Source organism: Malurus melanocephalus, unplaced genomic scaffold, assembly GCF_030028575.1.
Source record: "Malurus melanocephalus ecotype Western Australia unplaced genomic scaffold, MMel_1.1 scaffold_39, whole genome shotgun sequence".
NCBI lineage: Eukaryota > Metazoa > Chordata > Aves > Passeriformes > Maluridae > Malurus > Malurus melanocephalus.
The window spans coordinates 2,723,897-2,743,930 of NW_026623271.1; the positions used below are offsets into that span (position 1 = coordinate 2,723,897).

The window sequence follows — 20,034 nt, forward strand, 5'->3', positions numbered from 1 at the left end:
AAAAAAAACATGTAAAAGAAGACACCACATACAACACAACTTCCTTGCTGCAACATCTCTTGGAATGACCCAACTCCATAGGAGCACTCTGAATCAGTTTGCTCTCTTAAAAAGAAAACAATTAACTGATATCTGCTAAAGAGAAGGAAAGGCTCCTTCAAGCTATGGAACATACACAGTAGCATCAAATTGCTACTCTGCCAACTCCTTTGATCGCAACATAAATTCTGAAGGAAAAGAACTCCACATTTCAATGTTTTCTGAGGTTTCAGTACACAGAGTACTAAAGTGCAGTCAACAGATATTCCTGTATACATTGTATACTCCAAGACAAGCTTTGCCAGAGCAAAAGCTTGACAGAGACCTGGATTTTGCTAAGTAYCTACATTTGGTTGATTGCAAGCACAGCAATTTCTAAAAACAATGAAAGAAGACAAGAACAATAAGAAAGAAAGGGCATGTACTCTGATGACAAAATCTCTTCCACAAGACAGTTCTGAAAACAGGCACTTTCTGGAGAGACCAAAAAGCAGTTTTTCTCTCCTCAAATAAAGGAAGAATTAAAAACTTAACTTGACAGCAACAGTGTAAAGCTGTGGCTGGTCAGTCTCCACATTCCACATATATACCTGGTTCTCCATCACCTTTCATAAAAATATCAGTGGTAAAGAGGATGTAGCTTCTATGCAGATATAATTAGCTACACTGCATAAACAAGATATATGTCTAAGATGAATATTGTTGAAAACACATCATGTGTTGCAATTATATGCAGCAATTTATTTATTTTTATTCAGCTCAGCCTCACATAATCTCCAAATGTAGGTGCATTTAACCAAAACACTCCAGCAACACAATTAGAGATTTAATTTCTATGTCTGGAGTTAGTCACTTGGTGTCTTCATGTTTCTCTGTTTCTCCATCTGTGATGCTTCACAGAAAGCTTGAGAGGCTTAATTTATTAAGCAGCCTGGCAAGTGCTTTAGAAAAGTGTGTTACTAAAGCATTAAAACTGTTTGTTGGTTCCGAAAGAGTAAATTGTTAACCAAACCAAAATAAAACCAACAAAATCCTTAAAAGGTGGCTGCACATTTTAAATGCAGAAGTATCATATTTACCTTATTTGCCTTTATAGAAAAAAAGCCTCCAGACTTTAGGTATTTTATTACATTAAGACATCAGGAGATCTKATTTTCTTCTGAACCCCCTTTCCATCCACTTACTGTTACACTCCCAAAGGAGGTGAAAAGCAGAGAGAAACAAACCAGTAACGCCAAATCAAAGTGACATGTGCCCAGCAGACTCACTGTCCCCAGGCCACAGGGGAAGACCTCTACTTAGGAATCAATAATGTTTAACTGACAGCAGATGTCAACTACAGGTTGCCTGATGAGGGCATGAAACAGTTTGGATGCTAATAAAGACAAGGGCAAACTCTTCTCAACAGCTGCAAGACAATATACTAAATACTGACAGTAAGAATATTTAAGCCTTAGATGTCTTTCAAACCAGTACCTCATGTGGATGTTTTCAATCTATACAAACCCAAGGTATAGGCTTTTGCTCTTTTTCAGTTGTTGTTTTTATTGCAATATCACCGAAAAAATTCTCAGGAAGCCATTTCTGGCAAGCAAAACAGTACACCTATAACATTGACAATGGACAAGAATTGTCTTAAAGTATCAGCTATATAAATTAAAGACCCTTATCAACCAAGTCCCAAACASTAGCTCCACTTAAGAGTATATAACATATACTTTTTATAGCTAAAACCAGCTGAAAGAGACAGCTGTAGCAAAATCAACTTAAAACTGAAACCAATAAATAACAGTACTGAGGCAAAARAGCCTTAGTACACTGTATAAAAGTTGTAACATTAGATCACAGAACCTAATCGATATGTTGAAAGAGTGTTACTTTGAATCAMCAGATACTTAACAAAAATCTTGAAACCAAGAAGCAAACACGATTACGGACAATTTTCTAGATATATGAATGTAAGTATACACATATGCATATATTTTTAGGATACATGCCTACAGATTTTCAGCATATAAACATAGCAATATTCTGGTGCTATGCCTCATCTTAATCCAGCTAACCTTGTTGTGTGCTTTATCTTTTTCARACTGCAAATGTATATTTGTACTGCACTTCGCTGCTAGTGTATCCAGCACACAATTTAAAAGATGGCCTGATGCAACTGTCAGGATTGTGTGCTAGCTCTCTGCATCCTTAAGCTCCCACATCAGCTCCAAGCATTTCAATCCCACACTTCCACATCCACGCTGCAGAACCCACCCTGTCTGTAGCATCCTGAAGAATCACTGTGGTAAAAATAACATTGTTTCCTCCAGAGAGGCTTGCTCTCTGCAGGTGACTGCCAGTAATAAAGTAGCTTTAKCTCCATCAGAAGCAAAGAGATGGACATACTTCTCTTGTGGAGCCAGCACTTGACCTGTGCGCCACATGAAGAATATAGCGTTTAGCAAGTTAGCAGGCTTCTGTACATTTCAGGACAGGAACTCTTATTATATGAGTGCTGTCATTTGTCTCCTGCAGAAGCACACAGTGACATTCTGGCAAGAGGAATAGGGAAGACAGGAAGGGCTTTTTTGTAATCAATGGACATCAGACGGAAAGCTCTGATGCCTTGCTTTTTGGTAGGGAGGACACTGACACAAAAAGCCAAGAAAATACCCTGAATGGTTTGGTGTTGTCACGTGCTATACCAGGTTCTGAAGCTCTGCATCTTGTTTCTTCTGAAGTAAACACAGCTTTTTTAAGATGATGATCCTGATCCATTTAAACTTTGAGACTGTGGCATGACAACCTATAGCATGGTTTTTTTTTTTTTTTTCAATATGTACTTTGTTCCTGTAGAAAGCAAATGAGAAGTAAGAACTTAGGTGCTCTTAACCTCCAGCTTGAGAAACAGCCATGAGGAATAGTACCGCACAGGAAGGTGAAGCCTTGAGCTCTCTACAGTACCACAAAGTTTTCACACATTTTAAAGATCTTTATCCAACAGCTATAGTGACACAGTTCTGCCTAATATACAGCCCAGCAAACCACTGCCTTGGCTGGACATACTGTGCCAGCAGAGTGACTTTATCAATTTCCTCCCATTTTTAATGAATCTCTCCCTCCTGCAGGGTTTCAGTCTCCTTTTTGARCTCCTGCTTTCATATTGGAAAATACCCTTTTTAGTGGCTTATGTCAAAGCAAATATCATCTTTTGTTGTCATATTTGCCACAGTCTCAAATACAATTTACCTGAATGTAGGTATGGATTAAATGATGCTGGGAAGGTTAAGTAGACCAATCATCTGATTGATCTTAGCAKGGCTGCTAGTATTCTGCAGAGAATACTGGCCTTACAGCAGATTCTGACCTAATCCAACATTTGTTAGCTAGCATGATATACCTTTTGAGGGGCCCATTGACAAGGACACCATCTAAACATTCAGTCCAGYTCACTATACAAGTAACAATAAATGTGACTCCAAATGTAAACTTCTAAATATTTTGTAATTACTCAGCCAAAAACTGATGAATCAGATAACTATCAAGCTGTGYCACATTGTCACAGGCAACAATAAGGAACTGATGAAGATTCAGATTTCCTACACCTTTAGAATCTCCCCATGGTACTACCATAAGGTAGTACAGGATGTGTGTGACCCTACACACTCACAACCAGAAAAAGTCCAAGCTTAAAGTTCACATGGCGCTATGACAGAACACACACTAACATATTTGGAGCAAACCTCATTGTCCAATTCAGTTCATTTTAGCCCTTCCAACTGCAGTAAAACTAACAACAAAGTCTATTCTGCAGTATTGAAATTCTTTAGTTTTTGGGGGGTGCATAAGCCCCAAATCCTAATATTTAATACAAAGAATATTGCCTATTTTCTTTTTTAAAATAACCAATCCATGCTGTCTTTTTGCAAGTTTTAGGAGGCAGCAATACCAGTAAGGGGATGAGGGTGAAGAGTTTATAAACTTGAGATGCRGTGCATTTGCTCTTCACTTACTTTGTATACAGTGCTTACAAGAGTTATAGGACCACTTCTACTGGGAAAGGCTCTAAAAGGTTAGCTGCTTCCTTTAACCCCACATTCACAACAWCTCCTATCTACCATTCTCCATTCTACCATCGAATGGTACCTTAAATCAGCACTGATTGGCCTTGCTCTCAGCATAACCAAGAAAAAAATGTGATTCACTCATACTGGTGATGATTTTACAAGCAAGAGGCAAACTAAATGATGCAAGTACTAGGGTCCTTCAAACAACTACTGTCTCTTTTGCAAAACTAGGATAAACTGAGTTCTCACACAACTCATTAGGAATTACAGAGCCTTTTATTCTATCACAATKATTGACTTGCTATGTCCTCATAAATCCATAGCCAAGAAGGCAGGGAAAACATGCTGACAAAGATTGTTTTGCTTTGCAAACGAAGTCGAAGAAGGCATTTGGGTCCAGTTGTCAGTTACCTGACCTTACAATAAGAAGGCACAAACTATCTGCAATTGTTCTGAAAAGACCAACAATTACATTGGTAAATGATTAAGTTACACTTAGAATTAATGACTGGAGAAATATTAGTGGTTTTGAATACCAGAAAATCACAAAGATACATTGTTACTTCCTCTTTTACCTGCTATTGAAGTATTGTCCCTTCTCACTCACMAAATTAGAAAGCTTCTTTTTGCTTTTATCACCTTATCTTTCACATGAACTTCTTTTTTAAATAAAAGAAGCAGTGACAATGTATGAAATTTTAGGGAGTAAGAACAAAAATCTTCCTTATGATCTGCACTGATTTTCTATGTTAAAACAGGCCTTAGAATTTCATCGTATTATTTTAGTCTCAAATCCAAGCTTTCTGGATGGTTAAAGCACTCTCTGCTTCCAGGGAAAGCACCAGGGCCTTATGCGAGGATCTTGTGCAACAGAAAGTCTACTATATCCCTTGATAAGCTGTTCCTATTTAGCTGTATCATTAGAAAACTCCATCTTATTTCTAGTCTGAACTGATCTAGCTTCAGCTTTCAGCCATGAGAATCCCCTTAAYCTACCTGACAAAGAACCATCTAACTGTCAGATATCTTTGCCCTGTCTAAGGACTTATAGACTTATCAGGTAGCCTCTACTGTCTGTTGATAAACTAAATAGATTGAGCTTCTTAAATCTTCCATTCTAAAGCTGATTATCCAGGCCTCAAATTAATGTAGATTTTTTCTGAAATCCTTTAAGTTTTTTGAACACCAGATGTGGACAAGAGAACTGGGATACAACACTTCAGTAAAGTTGTACAAAATGTAGCAGAATTGACCTYCCCCTACTTTCCCAGTCATGCACCTGCAGCCTCCTTCAAGACCGCTTTGTACAGAGAGTAACACTTGAACTAATCAACCCTCAAAAGCAATTACTCCATCTCTACTCATAGYCTATCTAGAAGCTCTTCCTAATACAAAAATTTCAGAATGGACCATGATCAAGTTTACTTCTGTTTATTGTAAAGAAAAACATTTGTATTTTTAACCCCAATTGCATAAGCTTCAAGTATGATGAAAAACATAAATTCGGTGTCTGCATTTTACAAGAGAAAAACTGCAGAGAGAAAAACTACACTGCAATCATGTAATAGCTATCCAGTTTAAAGCTCCCTCTTTAAACTACTATTTCATTCAATAAATTCACATTCCTAGCCTATTTTGCACTGTGGCATTCTGATGCTCACTTATATATTCACCTCTTGAGGTGCTGGGTGGTCACAGCAGTTTTTATTCTCAGCAAAATCCGGTGGGCACAACGAAAAATTGCTTCAGGCTAAAGCCAGTGTTCTTCCAGACAAAAGGCAGAGCTGCAGGCTAGTCATGGAGGATTTGCTAATGTTATAAATCTACCCATGTAGTGAAAATTAATTGCCAGTTACAATCTTCAATTATTACTGTATCACCAGCTAGCTCCCCTTCCTATCCTGGATAAAAAAAGAAACCCGATTAAAATCATGAGGTATCTAGGATGACCATTTTCACAACATAACAAAAAGAAAACTCCACTCCCCAAAAAATCAGTTAGAGATATAAGATCATATCCTGTCGTATTTGGTAAAGTATACATGGTCCTCACCGGAAGAGCAGATGCAGAAAAGAAGATGATTGCAATGTTTGCACAGAAAAGGAGCATGCAATCTAGCTTTTGGAGCAGTAACATCAAATTCTGTTTTTGAGTAATTTAAAAATTATTGAAAAACACCATACTACAATATGTGGTGACTTGCTAAAAAGCAGTGAGTACTATGGGTTTTTGCTGTGATAAGAACTGACCTATTCTCAGAAGTGTGGTTTGGGTAACTATTCTTTGAGAGAAAGATAAAGCCCAGCAATGTATTTTAAAATATGTCAGTCCTTACTTTAATGAGTAAAATTTGGTGTCAATGGCACCATCAACTTTTGAAAAAAGGTAGACAGAGTGCTAGTCAGTAAAGCCTGCCACAACCCATCATAGGGAAAGGTAATGTGCTCTGGTATTTTGCTTTTTCTTTTCCCCCCGGAAATAAATACRTTCTATGTACCTGTATTCTCTTTGTAATCTAGAAATAAGGCTTTGCTCCTTTCCTTTCCTTTCGAAATTGTAATGCAATAACATACTTCAGTGAGAACTGGATTACACCCTATCAGTACACAGTAGCCTTTCAGTGCTCTTTCAGTCACTTCCAGTGCAGGTACGATTGGTCTTTCAGAGGCAGCTGCCACATTTGCCTGTCCTCAGTGACAAAAGGATTAATTTCTACACATAGCTGGAAGGATACTTTGGGCCTCTTTACAAAGTGAAGTGATCTATAAACATCAGTAGTCAACTTGGTTCTTCTAGTGATTTGTTCCCTCTCCACTCATTCCCTCTGCCTTTCCTCACACTGATATGAATCGTATTTCTTATTCTTCCTCTGGATATATACACACTGTCCTGATTATTACTCAAAGAAGTTTCAATATCATGATTCTGAACACAACCTCACAGTATTAAAAGAGCAAGCATTTAAAAGCACTGGTTCTGTGTATTGTTTTCATAGGTCACTATGCTTGCACATGATATGTCGAAATCTGYCATGGAAAGCCCACATTCAAGGAGCTCTCCTAAAAAACCATGTAAACTTCAGAGGAATTTGGACACACAGGCTCATTCTAAGGTTGATAGCGCAGAACAAGAGTCAAAACTGTTTAGAATTTTGCATGCCACTTACTCTACAATCRTGTAACATACAAACAAATAGGCATAAAAGACTAATACAGAATAAAGAGTGTAAAAGAATAACAAATATTGTTGCATACACAATGTGTTAGTTTCTCTTCACTTTTTGCCTAGTAACAAAACTAGGGCACTATTCAAGAGAACAGACCAGGCTGAAGCCTAACAAAAAAAGGACTGTTTAAGTATTTGGAGAACAGAGGGCATGTTTTGGGAACAGAGTTAAGAAAGATTAAGATTTATCTTTCAATATTTATGTTATTTTTGCAGTCTGGCAATTACAATTAGTTTTGCTTTCCAGCTCCGAGAGAGTAAGACAATATTAACAAAACAGGGAGAGTTTATTTTTACAAATGAACTGCTTTCACTAGAAATCCATTCTGTATGCTACCTTCCTGTGTGCTATACTATCAGCTTTGATGCCTCCTACCTCCACATCAACTAATTATTTTCTACCTCCTTCAAATTCCTCCTAAAATMGCCTACTGCATGAAATTTTTCAACATCCATAGACGGATTTTTGTCTTCACAACATACACTACTTATGGTTTTGTCTGAAATACACTGGAAGCTCTCAGAAATACAGACTGTATCTTGCTGTTTCAAAGCTAACACTTACATACATTACATCATTTGAACACATATGTGACATGCCTCTTWAGAACTTTTCCAAATACATATTTAATTACAAGGAATTCAAAAAACCCTCAAAACAAATGAAAAAACTACTAGAACTCCCACAGAGGATAAACTCTTACCTTCCAGGGAAGCGRTAAAGGTTTACAGTACCTTTGATTTGCCAAGGAGCTTGGAAAACAAACAGTCAGAATAGTGACAGGTATCTTGAAAAGCTGGAAAGAATAATAAATGCCACAAAATAAAACTTGTAGCATTCCTCCTYGAGCAATGCAGTCAAGAATAATTTTTCCTGATGAGCAAGAAACCCAAAAATATGTAAAGCTRCATTACCTCTTTCAAAATTTAAATACCTACAAGGCTTGGTAATGTTCACACCCAGTGTGTTGTGATTTGAGAGAAGCTGAAGAAAACTTACACCAAGCACAGAATGTTCGAAGACTCTATTAAAAGCGCTATACACACAGCTCACCATAATTTCAAGAGCTGAAACATTTTTCCTCYCATTTCTCCTCACGTTTTTCCATTGCCATGCATTCAGTTTCTTAGTATATTTGCCCAAGGTTCTCCAAGTCTTCTAAAAAGCCAAAAATACAGCAAAAGCATGAATACAGATCAGAACCACAAAACTTCATGATAGTGCACAAAAAAAAGCCCCTGAGAGACCCTGAAGAGAAAATCTAAGACTTTTATCTTTCTCTTTCTTTCTCAGCACCTCTGCATGGTGACGTGTATRAGCTGCTGGGATGACTGAACATTGATAACATACAGGGACATGCAGAAAGTTGCTTGGGAAAGGCAGGCAAGGTAATGAATAAAGCCTTCCAAGTCAAAGGATCAGCTCAATGCTCTGTGTGTGAGGGAACAAATCTCTCCCATAGCATTCTCCTCTTCTTAAAAAAGTTGTTTAGATCTACCAAAGAGATGTGAAAACCTGAGATTAACTTCTTAAACACTGAATGACATGAATGACAGCCATTCCATGTAACACCTCTGAAACTATTATGTCCTGCTTTCTCAGAGAAAAAAAAAAGTGCTGTATCATAAAGCATGCCTGCCTGTAGCATGTAGACAGGAACAAGCTGCTTTGCCCTGCAAGACAAGCAAAAGCCATACAACCATGGTTACTGCAGCACTGCGCCCAAGCTCTCACGATACACCCTGAGCAGTACGACATTACCCGGGGCCCAGTCCACGACAATGCAATCCCGTGGCCTTGTCTCAGCTCTGGAAGCAGGAAGCACAAGTCAGTATCAGTATGTGACAGATCACGTAGACATAYTATCTACTTATGATGCACTGCAAGGAACAGAACTACTACTTTCAAGTCCATCATGCGATATGATAGATATGACCAGACACTCTTCTTTCTCCTTGAAGGGCTTTTTTTTTTGTGAWGGTTTTTGCTTCTGCTTGCCAATACTAGGTCCAACTCCACCAATCCTGAACTCATGCCCATCTTAAACATCCATTTTCTTCACTGTATTCTCGCCTGTCCTAGAATTTGCAGTGGAAAAGAAACCAGTCTGAAAATGAGGTTATCRCACATTTTCTCTCTCTCTCTCTCCCTCCTGCTGCTTACTAATCTGTGCCATTCCTCCAGTTGAGCTGAACCCACACCTGCAATTTCAGCCTTTTTTCTTCCTACTTTTGACTCACTCCTCAAACCTTTTCTTTTGTATCTATTTCTTTCTCYGCAATAGAATGCAAATATTTATTCCAAGAGAAAGCGAGAAAACATAATAACCATYTCACATTTTCCCTTCCCACTCTCTTTCTCTCCCTTATAGCTCTCCCTTCTTCCTTGTACAAYAGATATAAAACATATCTGTCCCACTCTCCACTTGCCTCACTCACATCACCCCATACCTCAGATCCCCTTTCTCCTCCCACTCTGAYAGAACAGCAGGACAGCCAATCACTTTTCTGTGTTTGGAAATCTACTTCTGACCCCTTGGTTCTCTAACTTCATTACTCTTCCGGTCCTTTTTTCACCTCTAAGCTTATTATGCTGTTTGATAACAAATTACACTTTCATCTCTAACTTCAGCCTGAGTTTCCTTCATCTGCCCCTTGCAGTACAGTGAAACTATTCTCACTAAAATGTCTAAAAACCTTTTACTATTGCAACATCACAAATTAATCATTTYCATCACCCATAACCCTTGTGCATTCTTCATAAACATTGTCTGTCTTTCTCCTTTTGAAGCATTCATTCTCTTTCTGACTTCCATAACCATACTTCTCCTGCTGCCTATCCCTCCAGTAGCAATTCCTTCACCGGTCACKGGCAGGCTCCTTATTCCTTCGTCTTCTAGCAAGTCTCCATTGAGCTATATCTTTTGCTCCTAGTCTTACGTCTGAGAATTTTATATTCAGTTCCTGAGAATAGGTCTCAAAGATAGTAGATGTATGTCTAAACAAAAAATCTTGTTCTATCTTCCTGACACTTCTTGCCACTGAGTAGCTGCTAGTTTCAGCTTCACACAGCTAGAACAGAATTTGGATCTCACCCACACTCTTTTCTCCACCTCCTCTCTTGATCACTCTGGACAGCATAATCGATTTGTCTATCATTCAGATATAAAATACTATGATAAACTACTATGTCATCTTTGCCAGTAACTTCTCTCTTGATCTGTTCATTCAGGTTACATTTACATCTGAAAGATTCATCTTGCAATCCTAGGACAAAGTCTGCTCTAAACATCTTCAGAGTGGTTTGTCTGGGCCTTCACCTCACAGTAGTTATATTTTCTTCTTTTTCATAAATGACAAACATAATCCTGCTTGTTTACACTGTTCCAAAAATTCCTTCTTCTATACTGTCATACTGCTTTACCATTATACTCTCCCTGTATCCTTCTATGCACAATCCTCCATTCTAAATTTAAATATTGAGAACAATTAATCTTTGCTTCCCAGACACCTCTGTCCTCTGTGTACACTACAGTGTCCAAATCCTAGTAATGTCACACCATTTGCTCACATTTCTAGTTGGTTCATGATGTTAGTATCCATTTATGAAGCTTTCAACAACCAGCCTGTATTTTCATTCAGGCCAATTTCCACACCTGAGTAAAGATACCTTCCAAACTCATGCAAAATTACTTCATTGCACTCCAAATATCACCTTAAAGCTTTCATTGCTACAGTTCTAAAAAAGCTACTCTAGTTTAGGCTAAAACAAACCAGCCATCACACTGAGCAACTAAGCGCTTTTGTTTGTCAATATCAAAACTCCTGTTTCATCATACATTAAAAAATTAGTTCTCTGCAGCACAATTTCACAACATGCACAAAAGCACACACCCTTCCTCCCTGTGCTGGTACACTGCAGAGTAGCATCTAGTGTCTGATGGGGCTGCTATGTATTAGGATCATGCAAATAACAATACTGCCTCCCTAGTCATTGCACTAACAGATCAATTACTTATATTCTTTCAGATCATTGTCCTCTGACTATCTCCATTATCAGCCCTATATAAACAAGGTTTTGGCTATGTCAATGTTTGTTGTGGTGGCCTGGGTCCAATAAACTTTTCAGATTTAAATMATCATATCATTCTGTCTCAGAAAGACATAACTAAGAACAGCTTAAAAARCAACTGAATATGCTAACTACCACCTGATAACCTATCTAATCTAGACAATCACAAGTGGCCACCCTAAAAGCCACCTGAGGACAAGATACTTATCAGAGATTAAAAACCGAACACACATGATTTACGTTTCTTTAAATCTCATCTTCCATCCTGACCATTTCAGCTTAAAATGATGACATGCTCAAATCACCGAATTCTGTCACTAGAGCGCTCCAGTCCCATCCTCTTTTGTCTTGCTAGAGAGGAGAATTTTGATCCAGCCAACTTCTCAACAACTACAACTTATATGACATTAGCAGTGTTCAATCCGAATATAACTTCAAATTCCCAGACTCTGCCTGCCCCCTATGTCTAGTCTCCTGCAGTAGGAAACAGAAGAGAAAGAATGACTGGACAGAAAACATTAAAACACTGCATAACAGAAAAAATATAAACAAAATAAAGAACATAGAGAAGATCACACAGATTCAAATCCCATGAACTCTTGTCCCTTGCCAGTCATTCTTATGTCTTGATGCTGTTCATCAGTCACCCTTCTGCCTCTTCTGCTTAACACCTGCTACCAGGGAACGGAAAGGGAAGCCAACCTAACCCCCTGCGTACTGTGCACAGCTCTGTCACAATACAGCTGCTTCCGTTTTACAGATGATTCAGGAGGGGCCCACAGACTAAGTGAAACTGCACTAGACAGACACTGGAACCAGTTGTGCATAACCTAGAACTTCTGTCATCAAATCCTTTGCTACTTCTGGCTGATGATCTTTCTGGTCTGGGAAAACTGGAAAACTCCACTTCGTTTTTTGCCAAACAGCACTCATTTTGTAAATATATGAATGCAGAAACCAAAAAGCTGGAAGACCAAAAAACTGAAAATTCTAATTCTGTCAAGAAAACAGACAGATAGGAATAGATGTTGGGCTTAAGCCCTGTATTATTAATACAGCCTAGTAAAATATGAAGGAAATTGCTGAATAATAAGCAAAACATTTCAGAAATAAGGAAGACACTTCTATGAGTTTAAGACCAAGAGCAATCACAAAGCTCACTTCTCCAGCAACATCAATGGCTTTTAGGCATAACTTTTAATAATTATGACAAAACCAGTCCCTTAAAATCAACCATAGAAAGGGACACGAAAAAAAAAAAAAAAGAGAAATTATGTATGCAATAGTTGGTTTTCCTCTGTTCTGGATCAGTTGCAAGTAACTGTGCTGGATTCTTCCTTCARTTTGAGTCAGTTTAGTCAGCTGCATAGCACTGTGATAAAAAACTGGGCCATTTTTATCCTCATAGCATCTACCCTTCTCATCCAGCAAGTGAACCATCGAAGATTTCTTGTTATAGACTTGCAGATAGACCTCTGTCAAACACCCTTACTGTGTCATGACAGCATTTGCCAAGGGTTTTTTTTGCATATTAATTACCTAAAGACATCAGCTTCACCTGGCATCCTGCAGCATTAACTCCTGAATCAGCTTTTTCAAAGACAAGCTGAGGAACTTCTGCACCAAGTTGAACTTGGAAGACAGAAAGACCCAGTAACTTAATCCATGCCCATATAAACCAAAAATCTTTCTTGCTGGTTATTCCAAAATCACTCTCAATATTGACTAGTCATGGCATTCATATAAACTTACACTGGAGTTAAAACTCTTTAAGAACCACTCATAGCAACAATACTGTTTTTACTGMAGGTGATCTTTCTAAGTAATGCATGCAGTGGCTACCAGAAACTTTCACTTTGACTATCAGAAACTTATACTTTCTGAYTACAGGACTCTGGTGATTCAGAAATAAAATGTAATTTGAAATGTTTTCTATAAGAATTTCCATGCTTTCATCTCATTKATACACTTCAGCCTTGGTTAAATGGCCAGTATTCTTTTGCCCCAAAGGTAAAACAGAACCCGATAGTGTTCTAATTTTTMATTAACTAGAAAAATGGGCCCTTTTCAAAGAAATTACTCCATTTCACAGTGGAAACAGTTCAGCTTTTGTGTAGTCTTTCTTTTTATACATAGAAATCTGTATTTCATCTATAAACCATTAACCACATACAGAGTCAGATCCCCAAGAAAACACACACGTGTTTTTATATCTCAATCAAAATTAGATACACAAAGTCATTTACTTTCTGTGGTGACAGAAGGGCTTGGGGTACCCTCTAGCAAACACATACATTTCCCACTTTCTCAAGTCTGGTTATAAATTACAACAAGTAGAACGAATGTCAGAGACAGATCCTTAGTGACAGTGCTGGCAGTTGACAGGGAATCACACATGGTTTCCCCACACAATCAAAAAAAGGTACCTTAAACTACAGGGGATCTAACCTCTTCAGAAYAACTGTTGCACAAATACTGAACTTCATCAAGATATGATACCTAACAAAACCAGATTTTTAAAAAAAAATCATTTATGGTCCAGCAGTTTTAGGTAAATATTTAAAAACATCAGAATCTTGATTCAAAACAGAATGTCTGATCAGAGAGCCTTACCATTACTCCACTCCTTTTATCCAGTGTGTGGGACGARGAACTAAAGGACAGGTTTCAGAAAATAACTATGAAACTATGAAGATAGACTACAATTCTGACTAATTTTCTGGGCRTTATCATACATAATATTTACTTCTTCCTCTGTCATCATTCCTTGAAACATATTAAATGAAGTGACAGCCATAACCAGGAGACATGCCACCCCCCTGCAGAAGCTGTCCATGTGAAAAAAAAAATTAAAAAAAAAAAATCAGAGCCAGATATCATATACAAAACTGATCAGGAACATACACACCAGAATGCACACCAGAATTCAACTCCACTGTCATTTCTCATCCTAAACAAAGACCCATGGGGACCTCTGCTTACTGTTCTTATTCTCAGCACAAAGATAAGAATGGTAAGAAAAAGTTTCTCTTGAAAACAGCCAGTTTTGTGCCCTGTCAACTCTTTCACTCATTAAGCTCCACAGAATATTACGTCTGTTTAAGAATCAGTATCTTTGGAAGACTATATTACCTTGCAGAGATGAGATACAAAATCATACAACATTCAACCTTCCCTTTTGCCCACTGCAAAACCAAAACCAAGACCAAAGCACCAACTACAGTGGTGGTCTAAATTCATTAACCTCACTTCTTTCTTTTGGAGTACACGTTTAAAACCTCGTTATAATTTCCTTTCCTTCTCAGTCCTTTCTAACATTCCCTACTACCACCAAAAGGTGGAAGATGAAGGTGGTAATTAAAACAAGAATGTTTTTATTCTTTTTTGCTTAGTATGTTTTAAAAGGAGACAAGCAGCACCACAGGCAAACCACTAGTAAATAAAAAAATAAATAATAATTGAATAAAAGTCAACTCCAATCCCGATGCTTACAACCCATGCTGGTTTTGTCTTCTCTTCTTTCACAATCTCCCCATAAATAATTTCAGTTCTCTTCCTCTTGCTTTTCATAAAGTAGAACACTGTATGTCACATCCTTTTTTCCCCCATAGAAGTGTTCCCTACTACTACCYAACCTCCTTAACTTCTTATTTTTCCAAGAAGAATGATAAATTCATCAAGATATTTTTCTGAAGAATTAAAATGATACTGAAAGCAAAACTAATCAGTATGTCTTTAATTTTCTTCTTATGTTGTCAAAGGATTTATCAAAAAGCTTTCCATCACATATTTGTGTGGGAAGTCAAAATAGGAAAAAATAGTGAACAATTATCCAGTAGATTTAAGACTCTGGTTTGCATGTGTAATCAAAAAGTAAAATGRTCAAGCTTGGGGTGGATCAATGAAGATAAAAAATCTCTACTTTTAACACAAAATCAGAAAAACAAATAGAATTTTTTTATGTAGCATTCTTAAAGTCAAACAATAATGAATCAGTATGGTCAGTGAAAAGACAAAACACAGCATCAGATTGAAGCTTCAATAGTACAAACCCACTGAACTGGGAAACTGAAGTTGACTATGACACCAAGTGCCCAGACACAGACCTAAATCCCTTAAGTCATATTTAAAACTCTGCTGTAATTCACAAAGATTCACAAGATACCTTTTGCTCCTTTACAGCCTGTGTCTACCTACAAACGCTCAACGCTCAATGCTTGCACATTACTAAACCAATTATTAATACAAGTCCTGTACAKAAAACCAAAAACAATCCTATTCTTCTATTATTTTCTCAAATATTGTATAAAGTAAAACACATGCCTCCAAAATTAATCTATAATCATTTACAGGTCATGGTTGATAATAACAGAACACTGTGCCGTCCTCAGGCATACAGTTACTGTGATGTTTTACAGAACACAAATTCTTAAATACAGACTTCTTTCACTATGCTTGCTATCTGCAAGAGAATCTTCAATTCTTCAAATATGCCATTCAACCTTTTAAAATTCAACATAAATTTTAAATGCTGCTCCAATTCTGATAACCCCTCTTTTAGCTAAGCCGGTTGCTTGGTAGTGATTTGTCAGATAAGTTACACAATACTGTTTCTGTTTCCTGATTAGATAAGCAGATAAGGTTTTTGGTTGTGTTTTTTTCTGGCACAAACATTTATGTATAAAACTTCTCATTTTCTGTGAACACATGCAACTTTGTAATCCCCTCTCTACAAATCTACATGCCAGTGAAAGTCAGCCATGGACAGACTGCATTTGCTATAGGAAAACTTAGAGTGAGTATCAGCATGCAAAAAGCAATTCTGTCTAGAAAACTGAACAAATGTTCAGGAAATTTCTCTCCCTCTATGCTGCCTACTGCAGAATAAAGGAAAGCAGTGAGCAATACCCTTAAGATGGGGCACAGGGAGCACATGGCCTTGGTACATCTCTTGCATTACAGAAACAGGAGAGTCAGACTGTGACCTCTCTGCCCAGGGATGCAAGTGTCAACCCCTTGGGCAGGCAGAGACTTGGCAGGGAGTGTTCCTATCCCCCACCTCTGGGAAATGTTACCTCCCACATCCACTCATGGGCCAAAGCGAGGAGGAAGAGCAGCCCACCACTCCAAACACAAATGATACACAACCAGAAAGGATCCAAAGCAGGGATCAAGCCACCTGGAAGCACTTTTTGCCACCTGACACCATTGTTTTTCTACAAAACCAAATTGAAACACCTTGACATGGCCCAGAGACCAACATGTTCCCATGCTTTAGCCGACACCTGCTCTGCACATAGTTCCACTCATCTAAAAAAACCTGCTTACAAAGGAATGGCCGCACAAACTTGTTCATATCAACTGAAGATGATGAAATGCACACAAATGTGACAAGAAGTAAGTGCAGAGAGATCAGGTTTTACACACCTTTACCAAACAGGACAATAATTTTTGATACTTAAAATCCTGCTCATCTGTGGTCCCCAGTTACTCGAAACAAGTAAGTAACAAATAACATTTGATTTTTCTAAGACACCACTTACAGTCTCCTCGCACCACAGATGCCATTAAAAAGGTCTAGCCAAATGAGTAAGTTTGTGAAAAAAAAGGAGTTGGGCTTGGTATTCAGATCTATCATGACCACAACCCTTGTCTATGAACAAAGCAGGCAAAAAAAAATTAAACATGTCACACAACACATGAGTAAGATCAGARTGAAAGCATAAATATTTCTGCAAATACATGAGAAATGTTTGCTGCAGACCAATCTAACTCTTCAAATTTTTCCACAGCTTTATTAATAAGGATAGTGAGGCCTAAGGAAGATTTACAGTGGGTGTTCAGACACACAGATAGGTGTGGTGAAAACACCTGTATTATCAGACTGCCTAAACTAATATAGTACAAATATTTCAACACACTAATTTATTCAAACTTCATGGAAGTTCTTTCTAAGTGATCTAATGCAAGTTACTACTTGGAAGCAATAACATCCCTAAGGCTTTTTATTTTCTAAATATAACAGTCAATTTTGGGATTTTTTTACACAGTATTATGACACAAGTACTATAAAAGCCAGTAAGTGCTTCACACCTGTCACGATCATATCGTCAGCAATGACATTACACTTTGTATGGAAATAATTTTTCTGGATAGTGAGTTTAAATAGAGTTCCTTTGACGGAGTCTCTGACCCCCCAAAACACCAAACAAGACTAGAAGTGATAGTTTCAAAAAAAYGGTTCTAGGAAACAATTTGCATATTATGTATGACTAAGGAGTAGAGACATGCTTCAATCTTTACGTCTCGAGCTTATAATAAGAATTTGTGTTCAAGGACTTCTATGCACAAAACACTTCATCTCAACAAATTAAGCTCCTTATGAAGGCCCAGGTGAAGTAGCAAAATTTTTGTTCAATTATTTTTGAATTAACATTACTGATATAGAGCCTTGAACCTTTCACCTACAAATAACCTACAAGAAAATCACAGTTCTGCTGCTAACTTATCTTTGGGCTGACAAAATAGAGAGGTTTAGGCACGTGAGAGTCAAGACAGGAACACAATCAAGCTTGGCATCTCTGTAAAGGTCTTTCAAAAGGAAGTTGTATGGTATTTTAAATAACTTTGATGCGCGTTCCATGCAATTTTACAGTTTATCAGACAAATCTACATTATTGATTAATTAATTCATTTTTCAAGAGCTTGTTTAGAAAACGTAGGATTCCTCTGAGCTGCCAAGATGCTCAAAATTGAATGCACGTGTAACGACAACTATAATATAATGAGAAACTTAACATCATTTCAGACTATATATTATGACGTTACAGGTAATAGCAGGATTTCTCTCAGCATGAGTAAGTCACACCAAAGTTTCACTACGATGGGATTGTTCATTACGAACTGACTTTCCAAGAAGTACTTCTCAAGACAGAGGTTGTGTACGTAAACCACTTTCTTAATGAAACAGAAACAAAACCAGCTACTTAATAAAGCGTCCTGAACCATTTCACTAGTTGCATTAGGTGCTACCTCATCATGGTGTTAGTGACACATCACAAACAAAGAGTGTAAATTTGATTTGCTTACRCTCACCAATAAAGTTTCTCCTCTCGCAGCCAACAGAACTGTGTCAGGCCTGGCATACTGGCAAATACCACTAACCTGGAATTTGCCTGTTCACACTGATGGTACCAGAAGACCTTATGGCCTATGTGACTAATTTTATTTGTTTTTGCATAACATGCATGGCTTAGTGTAATCGAAGATAATATTTGATGTTGGCTGCTCAGTCGACTGTAGGTCACGCTCAGCAGTGAGAAGGAAGACTAAAATGCAATTTGAGCTAGAGTGAATGAATTCAAAGATTGTAACAGACCCTTTCTAACTGCAAGTGAAAACATGTCCACTAAGTTGCTAATAATAATTAAACATTTAAAGTTTATATGCTTATCTTCACATGAGGAACTGAAACATTGCACCAAGGGACAGGGTCCACAAAAAAATCCAATATGGCCACTGATGTGTAGTTGTCTTTTGACTCAAAATTGCCTTGGCTTTTACCACGTCTATCAGTTGCACATATACACCTGTTATACGCGTACTTCAAAAGAAGTTAACACAGTGACAGTCATCTGCGTGTATCCAACCCTGAAACGTTCTTCATGGCAGAGAGATCCATATGCTATCAGACCACCCTGTCAAGGCCAAACCACAGTCATCCACAAGCACCAAGAGACAGACAGGTACAGAGGTGTGCCAGCACTATCCACTTACCTTCTTTATTAAGCCTCATAACCTCCCTGCTTTTTCCACCCTCCTTTCCAGTCTCTTCCAGATCTACACCTGCAGAAGAGAAGCAGAGTCAGGAAGCGCCGAGGGCCCTGAGGTGTGCATTTATTGTTTGGCGAGGGGAGGAGGAGAGGTGAGGAGGTGAGCAGTGTTTCTATTTGCAACAGCAAAAGCACAATGGTCGGAGCATCTGCCAGGGAGCGGAACCGCCGGGCCCCCCGCGGCAGCACCCTCGCCCCCCCCTCCCCGCCCGCGGCATCCTCCGGCCCCTCCGCGCATCCTCCCCCTCGCCCCCTTCCCCCACCGCGTTGCCGGCCCAGCGCCGCGGGGCAGCGGCACGGCAGGCGCGGCGCGGCGTGCGCCTCCCGCACACATGGCACGGGGGCTCGGCCGAGCGTCAGCTGAGCGCCCGGGGGGGCGGCACCTCCCGGCCCCGGCGGGAGGAGGGAGGGGAGGGGAGGGGGGGCGGCCCGGCCGGACCCCGGCCCCGCTCCGGGGGGAGCGGCGTGCGGAGCCGGACCGCGGCCGGTCCCTGCCCTTACTGTGCGGGGGGGCGGCGCCGTGCGCGTGCGGGGGGGCGGCCTCCCGCACCCAGGCGGCCCAGGGCTGGCCCAGGAACGCCTCGGGACTGGGCACGGGCCGCTCCAGGGCCGCCATGGCGCCGCGCCTGCTCCTGCCTCCTTGTTGCTTTTCCCGTTTCCTTCGGCGGCGGCGGCGGCGAGCGAGCGAGCGAGACACGGGATTCGAGAACGCCGCACGTCATCCTCGGGACGTTCCGCCGCCCACACGGGGGTAGTGTCAGCCCCTGCTCCCTATCAGATCGGGCTCCCCGCCGCACAGCGCGCATGCCC

At 39.3% G+C, this 20,034-nt stretch overlaps 1 protein-coding gene across 4 annotated transcripts in view; it reads right to left on the reverse strand.

Moving 5' to 3' along the window:
• The window catches only part of ATXN7L1 (ataxin 7 like 1), a 112,114-nt gene extending 92,105 nt beyond the window's left edge, over positions 1-20,009 (reverse strand). For all 4 annotated transcript variants that reach the window (XM_057364520.1, XM_057364517.1, XM_057364518.1 and 1 more), the window contains exons 1-2: positions 19,726-20,009; positions 19,169-19,237 (exon numbers count right to left, since the gene is read on the reverse strand). In XM_057364520.1, coding sequence (XP_057220503.1) covers positions 19,169-19,237; positions 19,726-19,840 — 184 coding nt within the window. In that variant the 5' untranslated portion in view covers positions 19,841-20,009. The remainder of the gene's footprint in view (positions 1-19,168; positions 19,238-19,725) is intronic.
• Positions 20,010-20,034: the final 25 nt, after the last annotated feature.